This window comes from Dreissena polymorpha, chromosome 4 (assembly GCF_020536995.1).
Source record: "Dreissena polymorpha isolate Duluth1 chromosome 4, UMN_Dpol_1.0, whole genome shotgun sequence".
NCBI classification, from domain to species: Eukaryota; Metazoa; Mollusca; class Bivalvia; order Myida; family Dreissenidae; genus Dreissena; species Dreissena polymorpha.
In genome coordinates, this window is record NC_068358.1 from 100,167,680 (window position 1) to 100,192,084 (window position 24,405).

Consider the following 24,405-nt stretch of genomic DNA (forward strand, 5'->3'; position numbering starts at 1 on the left):
GCTATTGTGAAAAAGCAAAGATGTATGATAAACAACATTTTTTCCTGGCATATATTTACAGGTTTTCAAAAATAATATATCTTGAAGCCAAATGAGTTTTATTGCGAAATTTGAGACATACTAGTCATTACAATGTGACATGAAAGCTAAGTATTCAATTTATGTGATTTGCATTTAAATAACATATTTTTGTCAGCTTGTTGTTAGCCATCCGTTTCATTGTTTATCTTAATCCTTTTTATACCCCTACTTGCCTTTATCAGGTGACACCCAGATTTAAGTACCAAGGCGTATAACCAGGACTGTAGACAGATCGCTGTAGGTGGCTGGCCTAATGTACTTCCTAGAGACTTTAAAATAGTAATTACAAGAGACCTTTAAAACTCTGGTTAAAGCAGTTTTAAGCGACTTAAGTCTTTGCCGGAGAGAACACCATTGCGTATATCACACACACTAAAAATGTATATTCATAACCTTCTAAAATAGAGAACTATATGAACAAGGTATAGAGTATAAGCAGTTTAATAAACATGGTAGGTATGTATACAAGAACTGGTTTAATTTGGAGGGGGGTCTGGAAATTTAAATGCAAACATATACGAATTTTCTCTCCATATAATGTCATCATCCAAACGTGTTTGAATTGTTGTCAGTTCGCAAGGCTGGTGTCTTTCGTTGTCTTTTGTTGGAACTGTACATGTTGATGTACACAATTCGTAATGCATGTAAGTTTTGAGATGAACAGTTACAATCATGGGCTAATCAAATTAATTAACATTTTCTGTGTTTTAAAAACTTTTAATGTCGTTAAATTTTAAATAATTCATTGCCAGAGAGACAATTTGGTCTAAATGGCATGATAAAAATATTACACATCTTTGAAAATAAAGCAATGCATTCCATGTATGGCAAATAATTTTCAAAAGACTTATTAACATATTTCGTATTTAAAGGGGGCTTTTCACAGATTTGTGCATGAATTAAAGTTTGTCATTAAATGCTTTATTTTGATAATTGTAAACATACGATCTTAAAAGCTCCAGTGAAACAAAAACAAGAATACAATTAAAAAAGAAGAAAAAAGTAACCCTCAACTGGACTCGAACCATTGCCCCCTGGAGTCTTGGAGTAAAAAGTATACCGCTTAGATCACTCGACCATCCGTGCTCACACATTGAGCGATGTATTATATACTTTATATAAGCAATCCTCGTAGTATCACAAATATAACGACAACAACAGAACTCTCCAAATTATTCAATTGTTTCGCGTTTCAACGCTTCATAATTATCAGGTTTGAAATCGTCAAAAGATGCATATGATGGATATTTTAGAGCATGGTACATTTTCAGCTTTACTGTTCACAAATATCATAACTAAAACGAAAATTTGCGAATGTCAAACAACTTTTTTTATTTTTCAATTTACCAAAAAGGCCCCTTTCAAATTGGTATTAGATGTGTTGTGCAAAACATAACTATGATAATTTGTGTACATGTTTCAACTAATTAACATTAAGGAGTAGAACGTGTGCAAAAAATGCCAAGACCGGTTTTCCAACCTTGGTGAGGAAAGAACAACTAGCTACTACTTGACCATTCCGACCATTGAACAGTTCAATGTTATTTAAACACAAGAGTTTTTAAAACGCTACTTTCGAAAGCTTTCATCGAATTCTAATTTTATAAGTATTCATTAAAAATGCATTTCGTATATTTCTTAATCAGGACTGTTATTTCGCTTGTTTCAATATAATGCATTATAATGCATTATAAGTACATTCATTTCCTGATATACGACATTTGTTGTAATCTTGATAAATCTTGAGTTATATCTTTTTATTAAAACAATGTATCACATTATTACTTTTGGTAAATAAAATGTTATATACATATAGTTTGAAAAAAATAGCCTTGGGTAAAGATTTAGCTAAATTTGCTACAAATGTAAAATAAAGTGCCAATAGTTTCCAAATATTCACTTTAAATCAGTATGTTGATCTGTATTAGTCTATAACAATATTGATTTATTTAAAAAAACTATTACAAACATTAAATGTTTTCCTAGAAAAAAACTATGAAAAAAAACAGATTGATAGGAAAATATGACCTTATCACGATGTTGCTAGGGTGCCTTCCTAGAATTGTCATGTTACTATGGAAGTACCTGATATGTAAATTACTTTGCCATTATTTTGTTGTAAAGACATGAAATGTTTAATTAATTATGTAACTTTTTTGAAAATGTTTTCATCGAGTATAAAAAGTCAATGAACTCTTGAGTGGCTGGCTGATGTACTTAAAAATCTGCTGCTTATTGAAAGGAAAAACCATAACAACTTAATTATCATTTATTTATTTACAGTTATTAAAGAAGATACATTTACATTTGCGTTGCAGGTCAAGGATTTAGACGCTTGATGCATGCACGATTCAGATGGCTGATTTGTGGAGCTTTGTGTAATATATTCTTCAAAACACTGGGTATTGCTGCAAACAAACTTAAAACTTCAAGATCAACTAAATTTGGTTATAAACCAGAATTTAATTCAACACAGTCCGAAGTCATATTACAACTTCTTCTGTTTTATTATCTACATCAAACAATAATCAGATAATGGACGACATTTCGTGTAATGAAGATTACCATAATATTAAATTTGCGTTATATGCGATTTGTATAGTTGTAAAGAAAAGCTATATTTTATTCGCATTATTAGTTCTGTATTCAAATCTTTCTGAAATGTAATGGTTATTGTTTTACGATGGACTCAAATCTACTGCAACACCAACAACAAAACAAATAAAACAAACTAGTACTACTACCACTATTATTACTACTACTAATACTTCTACTGCTGCATATGCTGGTTCTACTACTACCTCTGTCATTACTAGTCTTACTACCTATATTACTATAATTCTTATTTGCCCATACTTCTGCAACAAAATCAAAATTTACTTGGACATTTCATCTATTGCAGCCGTCACAGTGATGAACTGGTTGATGACTCAACTCGATCCGGTATGGTATTGTTCCATCACAAGGTTAAGGAGACCCATGTAACAAGTCCACAAACTTCGGGAAAAGTGCATTCAAGTATAAGTCCGGTGTCACTGAATTGGCCTACAAGTCCACAAACTGCTGGAAAAGTACATTCAAGTGCAAGTCCTGTGTCACAGAATTGGCCTACAAGTCCACAAACTGCAGGAAAAGTATATTAAAGTACAAGTCCGGTGTCACAGAATTGGCCTACGAGCCCACAAACTGCGGGAAAAGTACACTCACGTACAAGTCCGGTGTCAGAGAATTGGCTTACAAGTCCACAAACTACGGGAAAAGTACATTCAAGCGTAAGTCCGGTGTCACAGAATAGGCCTACAAGTCCACAAACTGCAGGAAAAGTATATTCAAGTACCAGTCCGGTGTCACAGAATTGGCTTACAAGCCCACAAACTGCAGGGAAAGTACATTCAAGTGCAAGTCCGGTGTCACAGAATTGGCCTACAAGCTCACAAACTGCGGAAAAAGTACATTCAAATGCAAGTCCGATGTCACCGAATTGGCTAACAAGCCCACATACGGCGGGAAAAGTGCATTCAAGTACAAGTCCGGTGTCACCGAATTGGCTTAAAAGCCCACACACTGCAGGAAAAGTGCATTCAAGTGCAAGTCCGGTGTAACCGAATAGGCTTACAAGCCCACAAACTGCTGGAAAAGTACATTCAAGTGCAAGTCTGGGGTCACCGAATTGGCTTACAGTCCACAAACTGCGGGAAAAGTACATTTAAGTACAAGTCCGGTGTCACCAAATTGGCTTACAAGTCCACAAACTGCAGGAAAAGTACATTCAAGTACAAGTCCGGTGTCACCAAATTGGCTTACAGTCCACAAACTGCAGGAAAAGTACATTCAAGTACAAGTCCGGTGGAACACAATTGGCTTACAAGCCCACAAACTGCGGGAAAAGTACACTCAAGTACAAGTACGGTGTCACAGAATTGGCTTAGAAGCCCACAAACTGTTGAAAAAATACATCAACCGATGTCACAGAACCGGAGTTCTATCCCCAGTACAACCGAAAAGGACGTGTTTATCGGGATATTGGTAGGCTTATGTTCCTTTTTGGTTGGTAGCACACATTCCTTCATACCTTTTACAATAGATAGACTTATATGCCTACCTTACCGTTGTTCTCTGTCTTTTTGTGTGAATAAATACTCGCACAGTCTCCCGTAAAAATATGTTAAAAACAGTAAAGATGAAAACAAATAACGATGAATGCATTTTACGAACATTGTTTTAAGGACAACAGGTAAATAGGCTACTTTAAAATAAAATGTTAATGCTATACATTTGAAAGCAAAATCAAGCTTTCTGTCCCACATTTGACAAATAACTTAACTATAAGAATTTCTATGGAAAAAAAAGATAAATGTTGATGGGACATTGTATGATGTGAGAGACATGGTGCCGAAATGACGGACACTCCATCAATGTTGTAGTCCATCTACTAAGAAAACAAAAATTTTTTTTTAAACGCAAAAGCATATAGTATTAAATAACCTTATAATTTCATATATTTTGTCGAACGTATCGAGTGTCTTTTGAATACTTGTACATGAATATACATGACGAAATTTATGGGCTCCATATAACAGCTGTATTTTCACACTGTATAGTGTATATAATGGAAACTAAAATTAGAGTTTGTGGTAAAGAGTAAGGGTTGATCCGGTTACAGGAAACATAAGAGTTTTTTAGGCCTTGTTTTACATGCTTTTAACCAGAGGTCGTAATAACGTGACAGTCAGGTCGAGGCAGGTATTTATTTCAGTTTTATACCGTTATAAGTTTTATTAATTGTGTAAATTTCGCTCACTTTCCAGCCATATCAGGAAGAAAGTGCTAGCATTTATTTCGTATTAATATTTGATCTATATGTCGACTTTATCACACAATTACAGCTCCCGCTAAGAACATTCGTAGCGAGTTAAGTCGAGATATAGTCGTATACTAATACAACATAAACGCTTGCTGATATGGCTGGAAAGTGAGCGGCATTTGAAGAATTAACAAAATTTATAAAGGGTATAAAACGGCCAAAAATACCTGTTTCGGCATGGATGTCGCCATCTTGATTGTCACGTGATTACCTCCTCTGTTAGCAATCCATCTAGAGAAAGAAAGGTGTGCCTGAGAAGTCCCAAATTATATGGAGAGACTTGACTGTCAAGAAATGCCTATATTTTTCTTGAAAAAGGGCTAAAGAACCCACCATATTTTGCAGCAAAATGTCTGATAGTTGTCCTATATTTGTGTGTTATTTTGATGGTTGTCATCCAGTAGTTAATTAAATAAAAAATATATAATGATGAAAATCAAGTTTTTTCCATGGTGACTATTCTTGTAATAATCTTAAGTTTCAGATTTAATTTTGCATATAAACAACTACGTAACTGTAATAGATATTCATCATCAAATATGGCTTAACGCTTGTGTTACATAAGCTGGGCCATCAAAGTGTATTTTGTAGACTTCAGTCTCAAAACCAACATTTCTTTTTCATGGAATATAAAAGCTGGAAATTTTCATATCTGTGATAAACCTTTTAGTTGGAAAATTTGTAAATATCTATTGCAAAAAGCACAATTTATAATTTAACCTTCAGACTGGAAGAGGATGTTTTGTAGACTTTTTAAAAGTAGTTCAATAAAGAGGCATGTATGTACCCTTCAACCACTTGTTGATAACTAGGTGTTCTCCTTAACATGGGCAATTTGAGGCTGGCTATTTGATTTATAATACGAAATGTTAACCAGACACAAAGTGATTTCTGAAGGACATACTCAAAGTCAAAATACCATCATTTTGACTTTGTACTTAAAAAGTATTTCTTTTATGAAAACCCATCAATGGTTAAAGAGTGTTTTCTATAAGAGTCAATGTGTACACCTGTTATACAATTTGAAACAATCTCAACAAGATTATATGCAAAGTATTTGTAATTTACTGATATTTTAAGCATAAACTACTGTGTATTAGAATACATCAATGAGCTTTGTTATCACTTACCCCATCTATGATATTATAGTACTTGCATATTACTCGCAGCCTACACAATTGTTATCATTGCTATTCAACGCTTGCCATACATCTATAATATATAGGTATATATACAGATATATACTGAAGTTCAGTCTGATGTAAAAGCGAAGGTTTTGGTATAAAAAGCGTGCCTTCAGTCTGGTGTAAAAGCAATGGTTCTGTAACCAAAAGTTTACCTTCTGTCTGTTGTGAAAGTAATCAATGGTTTATCTGCAGTCTCATTTTACGCGATAGTTCTGATACCAATAGTTTACCTCCATTTTGGTGTAAACGCGATAGTTCTGATATCAATAGTTTACTCCCATTTTGGTGTAAACGCGACAGTTCTGTTAGTAATGGTTTAGTCTGGTGTACAATCGAAAGGTCTTAAAAAAGGTGTACCTACAGTCTTGTTAAAAAAAATAGTTATGTAATGCATAGTTTATCTAAAATCTGGTGTTTTGGGCGAAAATTGTGTATTTTCAGAATCGTTCGTTTCGAGTGTTGTTCCCAGATGTGCATTTCCAGCTCACCAGTCGACCAGATGCAATGAGGAACGACTTTTCACAGTGTCAATATAACAACTGTATTTTGACACACAGTATGTCTGAGCGGCCACGAAGTGATGCGTTGATTATAACTGGTCGCCGGATTGGTCATTATAAGACACCCTTTCCAAGGACGCCTGAACAGATCTGGATATTTCACCAAATAGAAAGTCCACAACATTATGACGGTGAAGGCACTGAATGGAGAACCGATCCAAGTTGGAGTAGTGGATTTAACTGGTCCATGACATATGATTACATTAACACTGACGTTCACTTTCCCTATGGCGGTATAACTACAAAACTGATTAAAACGGTGAGAAATTACACATAGATTGCTCTCGGAAAAACAAAAGATGCGCTGCTTGTCAGTTCGCATTGCGGTAACTCAGCAAAGAGAGAAATATATGCAAAACGGTTACAAAAATACATCACCGTGGATATATTTGGTGGGTGTGGGAAGAAATGGAATTGCGGACGTCTCTATGTACATGACTCATGTTTTGGCATTCTAAATACAACGTACAGATATTTTTTCGCTTTTGAAAACTCATTGTGTCGAAGTTATTTCACGAAGAAATTGTTTAAAAACTTCAACTACGATGTCCTTATCGTCACACGCGGTGGAGAATACGGGCAAGCAACAAAACTGTTTCCCAAAGGATCAGTTATTAGCACGGATTCGTTTGAGAGCGCTGACGCCCTTGGTAAATATCTTTCGGAAATTTCAGCGTCTGTTCAAAAATATGCATCGCTTCTTCAAGCGAAGGATCAATACGAAGCGATATCTTACAAGGTTACATATCAGAAGGCGCTGTCAGATTTGCATGATGTTGAACAACCAGGACAAATACCGTCGACACATCCCTGATACTTACAACTGGACCTACAGTCAGCATCCGTGTAGGCAGCCGACGGATTTACCTTCAAAATATGTATTGTTTAAAAAGTGTGCGTGTTTTTAAAATGAATTAAACATAAAAATGAATTGTTATTACTAAATCAACTTCTTAAAAGAACAGCTCAATTAACAACTTTTTTGCTATTTCAAATGTATATCGACCCAGGTTATCGTTTCCTCACACCTTAAGATTCTTTAGTTGAAATTCACTATCCTTTACAAAACAACTGATGAGACGATGTTAAATATTATTACGTTTTGTTCGTTGAATTCGTACACAGTTTTTAAACAATTATCGTTTTATCGAAACTATTGTGTTCACACGCATTACACAAATGGTATAAATGCTCACGTATGCTCAGATTATTAAAACGAAATTGTTCATTGAAGTGTATTAATATATGCGCAATTATGCATAAAGGCAGTCTATAAGGTAGACCAGTTTTATAATTTTAATGAATACAGTTAATAATACATGTACTGTTTTTTATATTTTCGGAATCTGTTTGCGATTGTTTTAGTGTACCGTTCCTTATAACAAACAGTTATTTGTTCACATTTGTTAAGATGTAGAATTTCTGAAAACGGTTTGGCAGTATACTATTTTGTATTTATGATATGAACATATTTCTTAGTCATGTATTCGTGTATTTTAATGAAATGAATGTGTGCAGATTAATTATGTGATTAGTGCAATTAAACACATCACAATTCGTGCATTTTGCATACATTATATTCGATTCAAACGGAATAATACCATGTATCGTATGTGTTATATTACATATTATAATACATAACATATATTTGCGGAATTCTTATATATATTGAGAGAGAGATATATTCCTAGAACCACCTCGATTCTTTATGGTTGTAGCAATCGATAGCACACACAATAACAACACTGAACAAACGGTTTGCTGTTTGCTATTTGCTTTGATGTTTCTGAAACAAAACCATCATCGTAGGAAAGATCTGAATACATCAACACAATATCCTACGTAATAGTTGCTTCATTACTCAAAATGTGTGCAATATCTTTATCAAACACAGATAATAGTATTGTTGAGACCGTAAACATAACCGATGTTGCTTTAATAGTTAACATTTTCAATGCATATCACACTCCAGTCTCAATTACAAGTAATTGTTTGCTACGTTCTGACGTGTTAAAGTAACCGTCAACAATGAATGACGAAAAAAGAAAAGTTATAAAATACCGTATATTTTTACAATTATTACCTTATATTGATAAAAATATCAAGACTGGTATATTACATTTCTTGAAAAAAAAGTTAAGTTTTCATATTTTCAGTATATTCGGTAATTAATGTTAAAGGGTACAGGTACCAGTTAACTACCAGTTAACTACCAGTTAACTATAAATAACGCAAGTAGATTGATTATCATCATCACGTGGTAAACCCAGGAATGCAAATTGTGCATGCGTAGAGAATTGTAAATATTTCATATATAAAATGATCAATCTACTTGCGTTATTTATAGTGTGAATATAGTTATGTCACCTATTTTCGCGATGTACTTTCGATTTCACATCGCGAAATTTTATTAACGAATAGACTAAAAAAAATCAACTTTTTTCAAGTAATGTAATAGACCAGTCGTGATATTTTCAATATAAACACATAATTGTAAAAATACGGTATTTTAGAACTTTTCGTCTTTCGTCATTCGTGGTTGACGGTCCCTTTAAGAGAACGTCGATAAAAGTTTATTGGCGTCGCACTGAAGTGCGGCGACTAGTATGTAATACGTTTTTTTTCGCTTATGGGAGAAGTTATTTTACGGATCAATATATATATTTTTGTTGTCATAATATCTTGCATAGTGGTGATTTTTTGTGTAAATTAGTGTAAATAAGTACTGCATTTGTACCTATTACATTTACTACAACATTTATTGTCAATAATGCAAAGCTTATGAACTGGGCAATAATAAACGATCACAGGGACTGGGCAAATACGCGAATCGGTGAAACTTTCTGGTTTTGTATAAAAACAAAACTTCTTTGTTCCACTATCCTAGCAACCACCTAGATACTTATAAAGGCGCTATAGAGCGCGAAGCGCGACACGTATTATTAATTGTAATAAGGAAGCAGCCGCTTATCGATAATGAGCACCATCACAGCATCCCAGTCTCATTACTATCAAGTCCTCCTACAGGTTTTTTTAAGACCCACATATAGAAGGCCGCAGGCCTGACCCGTATCTTACCAGTGGTATGGACCCTTTGGTATGGACCTTTAACCCCGCTCACTATCCAGCGTTTAAACTTCCGGGTTTACATTTAAACCGACTATTAATATCTTATTAATATCTTAGTTAGAAGGTGATTTTTCAAGCGGTTCCGTAATGTAGTGGTTACACGCTCGCTTCACATGTGAGAGGCCCAAGGTTCGAGCCCCAGTAGAATCAAATTATTTTATTTGTGTTCTATGTTAACTTTTTGTTTTGATATAAACATTTTAGTTGAAATGAATATGCTGTTTTATTGTAACCACTTTTTGTTTTTATTATGCCCATGAAATATATGTGTGAAAGGGTGGGGGGGGGTCGTAAACACATTAAAACTTTTACAGTGTTTTCATATCAATGAGTACTCAACCCCTATCGTAAATGAGCAACGTAAGAATAAGTTCAGAATCATCTCCCCTTGAAGTTGAGAAAAATATGAAATTACGCTTACAAGATGAAGCAGATTTTTTAAAACCTACACAGTTCTGTTCCATTAATGAAAACTGCACACGGATGCCAGTAAAAAAGGAAACCAATGTAAATAAAATGAACTATGAAATATTTGGGGGTTACAACCCAAAATCATAGATAATGGTTATCCGGGGGTTATAACACAACATCATAGATAATGGTTATTTGGGAGTTATAACACAAAATCATTGATAATGGTTATACCAGTATCTTTTTCTATTTTGTTTAAAATAATCGGTCAATATATTAATATTTACAGTACAAAAAAAATCGTTCCATGTAACTTCATTTAGTGCCTTTTACACTGAAATTTCCGACGCCCTTTGATGCTTTGCATCAATCGTTATCTTGTACCAGTTTTAAAGAACGACACCTATACTTACCAATACGACGAAAAAGTATGACCATTTTTGTTATGTGTTGTCGTATATTTTGCGTTCCAGCGTGTTTGTGTGTTGGAAAAAAATCATACCCGCCAATGCGTCAACATAAAAGGACGAAATCTGCACCCGCCAGAATGATAAACATGAACTAATGCGACAATTATGAAACACGATACGACATCTGTAACAATTATGATATTGGTCGGACGTATTGTCGTTCCAGGGGGTATATTCTTCGTTGTATGTTTTAGAAGATGGCCACTACTTCAAAGAACAACACATATTCCGTCAGGATGACTAATAGGCCGGTAAAACGACAATGTTGAGATTTTTTTTCTTTTTTGGCGTCTCCTCGTATTGGCGACTTTTACCTGGTTGTATAGAAAGCGTGTTTGTTGCTATATTAAATGAGAATGTAAACGTTTTCATGTTTATTTTCATAGCTCCAATTCACATAAATACGTGTTCAACATATTGTCAACGCCCGTCAATCTTCTTACGTTAACCATCTGTTTCATTCGTGCTATCAAAAAGCCACTGCTCGAATTGTACCGTCTCGGGCGCATTCCAAGTAAGACGGCATATATTGGACGAAGATATTATGCATGTTGCTTTTGCAACAGGAATTTAGCGCATCGCCGATGCAACAACCTAAGCGTTTGCGCACATATCGGCAGCGGATGTTGAAACGACATTGCATTCAGAAACAGCGAACGAGCGCTTTTTTCAAAGGAAAACGTTTGACACAACAAATACTTTCCGTTTGTAAACGCTTTCCTTACGAAGGCAAATTCAAAGCTATAATTTCTAAATATTCGAATCTATTTTTGCATTGTGTGTTAACACTGGTTTATACCCAAGAGCGTCGGATAAATTGACCCATGGTATAATGGTTGAAGACTGGCGACTGACAACGACAAATTTATCAAATATGACTATCATCCTCATCGACACAATTATCATCATATAATTCCGTGAATCATCATCAATGCCGATGATCAAAAGTATTATGATTTGAGAATATTAAACTGTTCAACTTAAATGTCTTAAATTTCCATATCAATTATGCTTTCATAAATAAGAAAAACGGTGTTTAACGGTTCCAGAGAATACACCAATGTGTATATCACACACGCTAAAAATGTATATTCATAACCTTCAAGAATAGAAAAACTCAACTATGATTATTATTTATATTGTTTATCAATATTTGACGTAAAGTATCACACTAGCATATATTTCAATATTTAAACGCGTCCCAAGCTTGGCGAAGCAGACGTTTTGCAAGCTCGATAAGATTTATTATTTATTTAAACGGGAACTACGGTGTTCCGTTAATGTCACTCGTTCTTTGTAATTGTCCATCTCTGAATGACAATGCATGACCGCGAAAACACAAACGAAGGAGTCAATTTGCGGGGCGAGAGCATGATATTATGGCGCGCTTATACGATATCACGATGCGATACCACGATAGTATATCGCGATATCGCATCGCAATCTTGTGTCTTCGCATCGTGATCTCGTGTTTTTCACTTTTGTAGGAGGTCAAAATTAAGAGAACACAAGGCGTGAACACGATTTTCGGCATTATGTCTACCTTTGAAATTCCCCCTTATCAATTGTAATTTATAAGAATTAAGAATCGAAAACATTGAACAAGATATATAGTAAAGGCAGTTTAATACACATGATAGTATTAGTTACACCGTTAGTAACTGACGGTTTATTGGATTTACAGCCTTAGAAATGTCAAACCATATGAGAGCGAAGCTCGAGTATGGTTTTAAATTACTGAGGTTGTTTAAACTAACGGTGTAACGATTCTATCTCAAGCGACTACTCGATTACTCAGGTAGTATGGAAATTACTCGGGGTGTTTGGAAAATACTCCATGGGCACGTGACCACTCTAAGACAATCGGATTAGGTCATTTCTGTCGTAGGTGAGATATGTATGTTTACTAGAACTGTTACATGTTTGACTTTTTTCTGGAAATTTAAATTCAAATATATACGAATTTTCTCTTCATATAATGTCGACATTCAAACGTGTTTGCATTGTTGTCAGTTCGCAATGCTTGTGTCTGTCTTTGTCTATCGTTGAAACTGTACATGTTAATGTATACAATTCGTAATGCAGGTAAGTTTTGAGATGAACAGTTACAATCATGGGCTAATCAAATTAATTAACGTTTTCTGTGTTGTAAAAACTTTTAATTTATTTGTTTATAACGTTCAATTTTGAATAAATCATTGCCATAAAGACATTGTGGTCTAAATGGCATGATAACAAATATTATACACTTTGAAAATCAAACAATACATTCCATTTATGGCAAATTAGTATTCAAAGGACTTATTCACATATTTTCGTATACAAAAATCTGAATATATATATATATATATATATATATATATATATATATATATATATATATATATATATATATATATATATATATATATATATATATATATATATGTGTGTGTGTGTGTGTGTGTGTGTGTTGTGCTTACATAACTATGATAATTTGTGTAATTGTTTCAAATAAGAAAATTCAGGAGTAGGACGTTTGCAATAAAAATGCAAAGACTGGCTTTCGAATCTTGGTGATGACAGAACAATGCGCTACTACTTTGGATTCCGACCATTGAAAAGTGCGATGTAATTTAAACACTAGGTTTTTTTAATATGCTAATTTCGAAAGCTTTCAACGACTTCTAATTAAATAAGTATTCATCCAAAAATGTATGTTGCATACCAATCAGGACTGTTATTTCGCTTATTTCAAAATAATGCCTTATAATGCAATATAATGACATTCATTTCCTGATAAACGACTTTTGTTTATTTCCACATCAAACAATTTATCAAACTGCCACGTCTGCACATTGTATATTCAACCGGAAAGTGATATTGCGAAATTAATATCATGATTTTGGGTTCTCGATTTATGACCATGCGATATAACGATTATACGGCACGAACTCGAAATCTCAATATAGTTTTATCGGATTGTTGTCTCAAAATCTCGTATCATGATTCGCGACGTCGCATCGGAATATGGAGCTTTGGCATCGCGTGTTCGCGTTATTTCAATTTTAATTCAAAGGAGGACATTGCCAAATTACTATGTGATACAATGATATCATGATGCGAGGTTGCAAGAACATCATGCATCGATATCCCATTTGCGAATTGTGTTCTTGAATTGTAGACTAATTAAAATAAAGCAGAGCTAGAACACGAGGTAATTATGCGAAGACATGAGCTAAAGAAACGAGATCTCGAATTCTCTTATCGTGATTTCGCTCCTGTGTGTCGTTTTTGTGTCGTTTTTGTGTCGATAGTGGCCTAACGGAACGCCGTAAATTGTGATGCAACATAATGGGTATGACGATTTTAGAGCGGACATTTTATATGTAGGGTACTTATTGTTAAATGTAGTCGTGTCAGGATACCTTTTGCGAGCCTGAACATAGAATCAAGAGGAAAATGCGTGAATGTTTAGCACGTAAGTACACTTGTAGATTCAACTTTCTCTGTAATTACTCGCTTCTGAAATTTCATCATAACGGTATTCGTTAACGTTAAAACGAACGCATCGCTAAATGAAAGTGCCATACTTTGAAATTTATATTGCTTCGCATATCAACCTTAATTTGGTATCGCATAAAAGGCATGACTTATCGGTATAAGTCAGCAACAATTTAATTCAGATAAGTCCGATCTGCTCGCCATTTTATAAATTATATCCAATGTCAACCGGGCTGGGCAATATAAACTGTCGCGCGTAACAAATTGTTAGTTTGTTCAAGTTATAAGGCTATTAAATGGCACCGAATATCCATTAAATTTAGTGGGTGTATAACTGTGCACAATGACAGTCAATGATAATTGTTCTTATCGTTGATCCATTTTGTTCTTGCGGAGCTCCTTGTGAAATGCGTGTCATTACTTTTTGAATGTTTAAAATTTGCACACGTAATAGGATAAACTATAAACAAATTGAAAGGTGTCATTACTTTTTTAAATGTTTAAAATTTGCACACCTAATAGGATAAACTATAAACAAATTGAGCCATAACCTTAATATAAGTTATTTTTGCTATGTGGTGAACCCAACATGTCTTCGGATTAAAATAAAATGGTGTTCAGAACGGTTCAGGCATTCATAGCAGGCTCAAAAAGGTTTTAATTTGGTATGCAATTGTCAATAACATACATACAAATGGAGATAACTATTTTCAATAACTTAAAGGGAGATTATACGATTTTTATATGTGTCAAATTGTAATATATTTATATATAAAAAGTTACAATATCACAAAATAGGCAAGACAAATTAGACATTGAAGCTGAATTTTATTAAATGCAGCAAAGCCAAAATAGCGCCCCGAGCCGATTATGACGAAGATATTAAGTGCATATTTTCCTACAATAACCGAAGTATTCGTCTTTTTATAGGATCTGAGTAAGGGTTCGTGTGTCGTATGAATAGATATCGTTGCAGGAAATTAAATTGATCCGTAAAACATAATTTATATTCACATCGTACATGCACGATATACATGTTTTCGACTGTACAGACATTTTCGATTTCAGAATTAAATATCTGGCTTATTTCGCATTTTTCGATATTGAAATATACGTATAATAAGTTTTTTACACATTTTATATAAATTCATAAATATTTGACAAAATCGTATAATCTCCCTTTAACAATTGTTTACCTTCTGCCATGTTTATTAATCTTTGTATATGTTATACCAACTGATTACGCTATTGAACTATAAATAATGCATTTTAGCAATTTATGTTATATAATTATCTGGGAGAGGATCTAGATACTGTTTCAAAAACTTGTAATCCAGTCCCATGCATATTTGATGCAATAAATACGTTTAAACTTATGACAATAGTTACAGATATTTGTTGCGGAAAAAGAAACCATTCGTACATTCGAGCTGCAAGAAAGCATGTTTTATGTACAGTTTTGCATTCTCAGTATTATTTAACATATTAATAAAACACTATTCTGATAACAATGCGTAATACTCATTGAATTTTGTACTTATTAACAGTAAAGCTCATAAGCATGAACCAGCAAGGGAGGCAACTCGTGACGTCACATTAAGGGTTGTAAACAAAAAGTCGCTCTTTATTACCTCGCTTACATGGGTCTAAATAATGTTTGAAAGCTCTGTTTTTATTTGATTAAACACTCCGAAATCACCCAATCAAGAAAGTCGAAACACTAATCTGCCAGAACATTCAATATCATGCTGCATGCAAACAATTTACAACACAAAAATTGTAAACCAAAACGTTTCGAATAGTTGTTTTCGCGGCTATAGGCAGTGTCCCTGACTGAAATCAATGAGCTATTAATTTAAAATCATTTCTATATTGGTATACACCAAGAAAGAGATAGAATATTTTCGGAAAACATAAAAAAATGATTAAATTATGTGTCTGCTAAATTTTACCGAGTGATAACGGAAATTACTGATCGCACTGGTATATTGAAATACATAGGCAAAAGGACATAATAGCTTTCACATTACAAGTGTATCGGCCTTTAAATTGTCACTGTATCAAATGAGAAGCAAAATCATACATTTATCAACTTTAAATAGTCAGTAACATTAAAAAAATTGGGTGCAGTCATCTTGTTTTTCGGAAACCACGACATGCTGTTTTTCGGTCACCGACGACAGATAGTTCCCGTAACCACTCGAAACATTTCATCACAACAGTGTTCGTCATTTTTAGTTTTTCGCAAAAATTCAACCACTTTCTTGTTGTATACCATTACGCTAAGGGAAGCGAACAACGAATTGTCCTCTTCCCTTACGCTAATGATTTTAAAGTAAAATTACCTTGGTTTTGGTCAGGAACTCGTAATAAAATTGCTTAAAGGCACCTCAAATTTAGCGCATAAAATATTGAAAAATTATATTTTAGTGTATCCTTCTTTTCGATAGTTCCATCAATTCCTACAACTGTGACCACCTACATATTTTGGAAATTACGGCATATATCTGATGAATCTTGAGTTATATATGTGAATAAAATAATGAATCACATAATTTATATTTGGTAAACAAAATTTTAATTATATATATAATTTGAAAAAAATAGCCTTAAGTAAAGATTAAGCTAAATTTGCTACAAAGAAAAATAAAATGCCAATAATGTTCAAATATTCACTTTAAATTAGTTTGTTGATCTGTCAACAATAACAATATTAATTTATTTTAATAAAAATCTAACAAACATTAAATGTTTTCCTAGAAGAAAAAAAAATTAAGACAAAATAGATTGATAGGAAAATATGAACGAATCACAATGTTGCTAGGGTGCCTTCTTTGAATTGTCATGTTACTAAGGAAGTACCTGATATGTTAATTACTTTGCCTTTATTTTGTTGTCAAGACATAAAATGTTTAATTAATCATGTAACTTATGTTCAAATGTGTTCTTTATGTATAAAAAGTCATTGAACTCTTGAGTGGCTGATGTACTTGAAAATATGCTGCTTATTGAAATTAAAAAAAACTTAAACATCATTATCTATGAATTTTCTTATTAAAAGTGCTATTTATAGTTATTAAAGAAGATACATTTTAATTAACATTGCAGGTCAAGGATTTAGACGCAAGATGCATGCACGACTAGGATGGATGATATGTGGAGCTTTAGGTAATATATTCTTCAAAACACTATGTATTGCTGCAAACAAACTTAATACGTCAAGATCAACTCAATTTGGTTTTAAAACAGCAATTGCTTCAACACAGTCCAATATAATATTAAAACAGCATCTGTTTCATTTTCTACATCAAACAATTAAATCGACAATGGGCAACATTTTGCAGATTGAAGATTACCATAATATTAAATTTGCATTATATGTGATGTGTATATTTGTAATGAAAAGCTATTTTATTCGCATTAGTATTTCTGTATTCAAATCTGTCTGAAATATAATGATAATGTATCACGATTTACTCGCATCTACTGCAACATCAACAACAAAACAATTACAAAAAAACATGCACTACTACTACTATTACTACTGCTGCTTCTGCTGCATATGCTGGTTTTACTACTACCTCTGGCATTACTAGTCTTACTACATTTACTACTATCACTTTTATTTGTCCATACTTCTGCAACAAAATTCAAAAATCAACTTGCACATTTCACCAATTGCAGCCGTGACAGTGATTAACTGGTTGATGACTCATCTCGACCCGGTATGGTTTCATCACAATGTTAAGGAAACCCATCTAACACGTCCGGTGTCACAGTCCTGGCTTACAAGTTCACAAACTGCGGGAAAAGTGCATTCAAGTATAAGTCCGGTGTCAGAGAACTGGTTAACGAGCCCACAAACTGCGGGAAAAGTGCATCAACCGGGGTCACAGAAGTGGCATACTATCCCCAGAACAACCGAAAAGGGCGTTTATCAGGATATTGGTATGCTTATGTTCGTTTTTGGTTGATAGCACACATTTCTTCATACGTTTACACGTGTAAGAATCCTATGCCTATATTGTTCTCTGTCTTTTTGTGTGAACACATACTCGGGCGGTCTCCCGTAAAAGTATGTAAACAACAGTAAAGATTTAAACGTCAAACGATGAATGCATTCTACTTGCATCGTTTAAAGAACAACAAATATGCTACTTTTAAATAAAATGTTCACGTTGTACATTTAAAAGAAAAATCAAGCTTTCTGTCTCACATTTGACAAATAACTTAACCATAACAATTTCTATGGAACAAAATACACGATAAATGTTAATGTGAAGTTGTTAGATGTAAGAGATTTTGTGCTGAAATGACGGACACGCCATCAATACTTCAGTCTATCAACTACGAAAACAAAATGCCTTTAAAAAGGCAAAAGCGTATATTATTTAATAACCTTATAACTGCATATATATGTTTTCGAACTTGCCGAGTGTCTTTCAAAATAAAATGCTCGTATTTAAGGCATGTTAACCAAAAATACTATTATTATTTCAAAATATAAACTACACAAATATAAAACGTCATAAAGACTGTCGGTCTTCTATACTGATTACATCACGTTTTGACTGAACGTCTGGTAGAACTGTGTCTTCACGCTTTTACACTGCCTATCTTCTTCATCCATGAATTCGATCAGGCAAGCTACTAGATTGCTTCAAAGCTGCAGTCAAGCTGTTAGTCTTACATTCGGCTGGACTTTTGACTTTCCCCTGACGTAGTGCAAAGTTAACTTTTATGACTGACGGCTTCACGCTTCCAGACTGCTAGTTCCCTCGACTGCTGACTGTACGATCTACTGGCTTCACATGCTATCAGACTTCCAGTTTGTTGGCACTACCTAAGTGCCACCAGACTGCAAGTATACTCAACTGCTGGACCCACGCCATAAGACTAACTGTCTGCTTGTTCGTTGATTTTCTTTATCAGACTAGTTTTCTTGCTCTGTTGACTTCAGGATTCAAGACTGATAGTTTGCTGGACTGTAGATGTCATGATGTCAGCCTTCCGTTTTTCTTGACTAGCATCTTTTGTTCTTGTCTGTTTTCAGGTGTAAAGAGACTAGACCCCATAATTTACAGTGAGGCCTGCAGTGGGACTATCAACGATTCACGCCGCAATACCTTCTTCAATGACTATGTCAAGGTGCAACACTACTTGGATGGTATGGATGTCAAAATCTATTTATTTAACCAAGCTTTTCATATCAATAAACTTTTACATCATAACGCCAGCAGACACGAATGCATACACTTAATATATTCCTTTTTTTTTAACTGAGGATAATACCCCACAACATTGTCAACATTATTGCGTCTTTGAAGTATAGGCTGTAACATTGTTCAGAGTAGGGATAGGCGAACTACTCTCTTTGTCAATTGTGCAGTGAATTTCACGAACTCGGTCTTATTCAACGCAGAAATAAATTTCCTTTCTAAAAATGTACATATCTGGCAATATTTGTGCAAATACTGGGTCAAATTATAAGACATAACACGATACACAACTCGCGTGACCAACTTCACATCAATCACACCCGATCTAAGACTGATTTCTTCACGGAGTAAAGGGCATTCTTCCTGCAAAGTTCACGGACCTCGATTCCATAATTCAATAAAACGTATAAAAAAAAACACTCTTTCTGTACTTGCCGTTACAGTATGCATCAAAGCTAACTGTCCAGCGCCGTTTGAAACCTTTGTTTGCATACATTTCAACTAGCCGACAATTTAAACACATGAGTGATTACATTGGTCAAATGCGAAGGTGTGTCTTTACTCCTGAAGATTTCATTTATTAACCGAAATAGATTGACGAATTTAACTTTATAAAGCCGAGTGTTCATTGGCTGATACGATTATGTAGCAAACTAGATTGACAACTAGCATCGTGTAAAATTCAAATAGAGGATGTTGTCGAAGGTGGCACTCGCAATTATGTTAAACCGTTAATTTTGATGGTTGGAAAGTCCGGTTATTGGTTGTCGCACTACACAAGCTTGAATGATACATAGAATGAAGGCGCGAAAATCTGGACCAAACTGGCTTTAGTTAAGAATAAACTCCTAATCTCACACAGTCTTTTACCCACAAACGCTTGAAAAGCCAATATATATTTAATTGATCTTGAGCAGATTGCTAGTGCTTTCAATCGGTGAATAGGCCCCTTTAAAGCCTCGAGCTTTGCGGTGTCAGAAAAGAAAAACACAATTTAAGAAGATCTCTCTAGGCTTAAAACAGTGTTAAAGCCATTAACCTTGCAGTTTAAGTGAAGATTTGTATGCCCCCGGATCGATAGATCGGGGTATATTGTTTTGTCTGTCTGTCTGTCTGTATGTCGGTCGGTCGGTCGGTCTGTCTGTCTGTCCCAAAACTTTAACCTTGGTTAAAGTTTGATAACTATTGCAATATTGAACATAGCAACTTGATATTTACCATGCATGTGTATCTTATGGAGCTGCTCATTTTGATTGGTGAAAAGTTAAGGTCAATGTCATCCTTCAAGGTATAAGTTCAATATTATTGTATTTTTCTTTCCTAAAACTTTAACCTTCGTTAAAGTTTTATCATAACTTTTTTAATATTGAACACAGCAACTGTCTGTCTGTCTGTCTGTCTGTCTGTCTGTCTGTCTGTCTGTCTGTCTGTCTGTCTGACTGTCTGTCTGTCTGTCTGTCTGTCTGTCTGTCTGTCTGTCTGTCTGTCTGTCTGTCTGTCTGTCCGTCTGTCCGTCTGTCCGTCCGTCCGTCCGTCCGTCCGTCCGTCCGTCCGTCTGTCTGTCTGTCTGTCTGTCTGTCTGTCTGTCTGTCTGTCTGTCTGTCTGTCTGTCTGTCTGTCTGTCTGTCTGTCTGTCTGTCTGTCTGTTCCAAAACTTTAACCTTGGTTAAAGTTTGATAACTATTGCAATATTGAACACAGCAACTTGATATTTACCATACATGAGTATCTTATGGAGCTGCTCATTTTGATTGGTGAAAAGTCAAGGTCAATGTCATCCTTCAAGGTCAAAGTTCAATATCATTTTATTTTTCTTTCCTAAAACTTTAACCTTCGTCAAAGTTTTATCATAACTTTTTAAATATTGAACACAGCAACTTCATATTTGGCATGCATGTGTATCTCGTGGAGCTGCACATTTTGAGTGGTGCAAAGTTAAGGCCAAAGTCATCCTTCAAGGACAAAGGTCAAAAATTATATAAAAAATTATTTTCATTTCTCCATTCAATCTCTTACTTACTTCTCGTGGAGCTGCACATTTTGAGTGGTGAAAGGTCAATTTCATCCTTCAACGTCAATGGTAAAAAAAATTAAAGCGGCGCAGGGGTCATTGTGATTCTGACAAATGCATCTCTTGTTTTAAATTATTTCCTATGCAATTCTATGTAAAAGTTCAGAAACAATTTGAAGAAGAATGTTATATAACTCTACATTCTAAATAGGGAACCGTTTGGTCATTTAGTTTCAGACAAGAGGTTTGTAAAAAGTGTTCCTATAAGTCCCAAGTTCAAAAGTTTAAATAAACACGTTGTACAGGACATCCGGATGATGCAACACACCAATTATGAATACCATTAGCTTTTACGGTTTCCTTTTACATGTTAAAGGAATGTCAAGGGCGTTCCAGTACTGACGAAAAGAGCAAAATAAAAACGTACTGTATAGAAGAACTATAGATGATGCTAAATACTAAATATAAAAGTCATTTGAACACATTTTCTTTTCCAGGTTCTGTTTAACCGGGGATAGCCGGTACGGGGCAAGTTTTGACCCCAGAAATATTAATTGACAAAAACAACATTGTAAAGCCTCCCTAGATGATGATAATGACAAATATTAACACCTTTGCTTTTAATACAAATTCATAATTTGAACTATATTTCTAGCGGATCTCTAGATGGCGCTACATAGCATATATACACTTATTTGTCTGTGCAGCTTCGGACGATAAGATGTTACAAGTCATATCATACAGAAGTCTATGTAAAACTGGTAACCTCCGGTCGGGCCAGTTTTTTTTTTGTAAGGAGAATAATTCGAACAAATATTGTAAAGAACCGAAATAAAATGGTACATACCAAATATTAAAGTTATGTTCTTCATAGTTTCGGAGGAGTATATTTTTTAAGTTTTCGTTTTTAAAATCACTGACCTAAAATGTATAACAGTAATCAAGATATAAATGCACTTATTTATGTTCGGGGACCCATTAATCATAAGAGCGTGCTGATAATAGACTGATTTATAGAAGGCTTTGTAACGGGCATTGGTACAGTGTAATTAATTTCTCAAAACCAAGTTTAGCAGTTATCTTCTGTTGAATAAGTCACATGTGAAAATCGCATGTGTGTATCCCCAGTGGTTCATAAGAGCGAAACATGTTAACACGGTCAAATTACTAAACAATGTAAACCCACATGTGTCAAAATGTTTGGGATATTGACGTATACGTTTTTAGGCAAAACAAGTAGCATATCAGACAGTAAAAGCTAAATTTAATATGTTCTAGTTTCGATTGTTGATTATCTTAGTGTAATTGGCACTAACGTTTGATGGACTTTATGCCATGTTTAACTATTCTGTTTTCAGTTCCATATCTAGATCTAGTACATATTAAACTGAAATATATTTGGATTAAACAATAAATGAACTGTTTTATTTAAGTAAATAAACGGAAGAAGCTTTCTTGATGTAACCATTTACACCACTGTACGTGACATTTTTCTCATACGCCCTTATTTTCAGCCGAACAGCGGATTCTCCACTTTTTAATTACCTTCCATTACATTCACTATCGTCCGATCTGGTCAGTCACTCACAAATAATCAATACTTTTGTATGATTACCTGCTATTCTTAGAAAACATCCAAATATGTTTCGGATCATTACATTATGTCATGCGTGATTTATTTGCAGACTTGTTCGGTAGCATGGCAGACATTAACGCGCTTTCCAAGGACGCAGATCCGGTGTTCATAAGCGATGCGTCGTCAAATCACTTCCGAGAGTCCATGGATATGTTTAACAACTTCAACTCTGTTGTGCGAAAGATGAAACCAAATCTACGAATGATTTTCTATGATTTAGGTTTGCAGATTGGCGAAACAGAAAAAGTAAGACTATCCAATATAGTTTTAAAATCGTACACCCACAATCGAACGCTTAACAAAACTTTAATGATTCCCATGTGTGGTCATAATTGGATGTCGTTTTTTTAATTGTTTCCTTAAATATAACCATTAAGGTAAACGCAAATGTCAATCATACACCACAGATGTATATCTTAAACATCAATAAAGAATACGTTAAGCTTGATTAATATGTATTTACTGGACATTTTACCTTAAGATAGGATCCTACATACTTTGTCCCTAAGTAAATTTCGGTTAGCTTGTATAGTTACAGTTGCGCTTGATGAGTTAACCTTTAGCTCGAATATTCTACCTTACTGTTGAAGAGAATACCTTTAGTTTGACTAATATACCTTTAAGTCAATTAATACTATACTTTACATAAAATACCTTTAGTATGATTAGTATATCTTAAGCTGATTTAAACGTTGTTTGCAATTGTTATTATCTGCGTTAAAAATTACAGCTTCAACTTTTTATAACAACATTATTATTTATTAACACTGCTTGCATATTATAGTACGTCATGCGTACTGAAGTAAATGTGATTTACTGGAATCACCATGGGCGGTTGTCCGTCTGTCTGTCGTAGAAAAAAAGCCTGTCCGAAGGTGTTGTCCTACACTTTTCAACGTACTACATTAAAAGCACGACAAAAATCAAATTATTCAACTTACACTTGCTATAACATCATGTTACATATAACGACATGCAGTGTGTCATGTGATTTATTGAATTATTCGTGACGGATTCTTGTTTGTAAATGAATTCATATTTCAATACAGTTTTAACATATATACCTTTATTCTTTCAGATAAAATCCGTTTGTCAGTGTGAATACAGGCAGTTTCCGTTTGAAAAATACCCACAGCACGTGAAAGAGCTTAATGGGTATGCGTTCAAACCGTTGTTGATAATGGTAAGAACTTCAATGTCTTATGGAAACTTGATATTGAGTCATTGAGGAAAACAGCTGGTCCTTTGTTGTTTGTAAAGATGTGTGAATTTGGACATGGCAAGAAGCTTTGTAACTAAATGGTCAATATATTACTGGAAATTGATATTTCAAAATGACATGTAGCACTTTAAA

General features: G+C 34.3%; 1 protein-coding gene across 1 annotated transcript; it reads left to right on the forward strand.

Moving 5' to 3' along the window:
* Nucleotides 1–17,313: 17,313 nt before the first annotated feature.
* LOC127878658 (uncharacterized) lies at nucleotides 17,314–24,152 on the forward strand. The gene is made up of 5 exons (XM_052425187.1): nucleotides 17,314–17,353; nucleotides 17,870–18,133; nucleotides 19,239–19,352; nucleotides 23,101–23,271; nucleotides 24,130–24,152. Exons 1-5 carry the CDS (start codon nucleotides 17,314–17,316, stop codon nucleotides 24,150–24,152), a joined length of 612 nt encoding a protein of 203 aa, XP_052281147.1.
* Nucleotides 24,153–24,405: the final 253 nt, after the last annotated feature.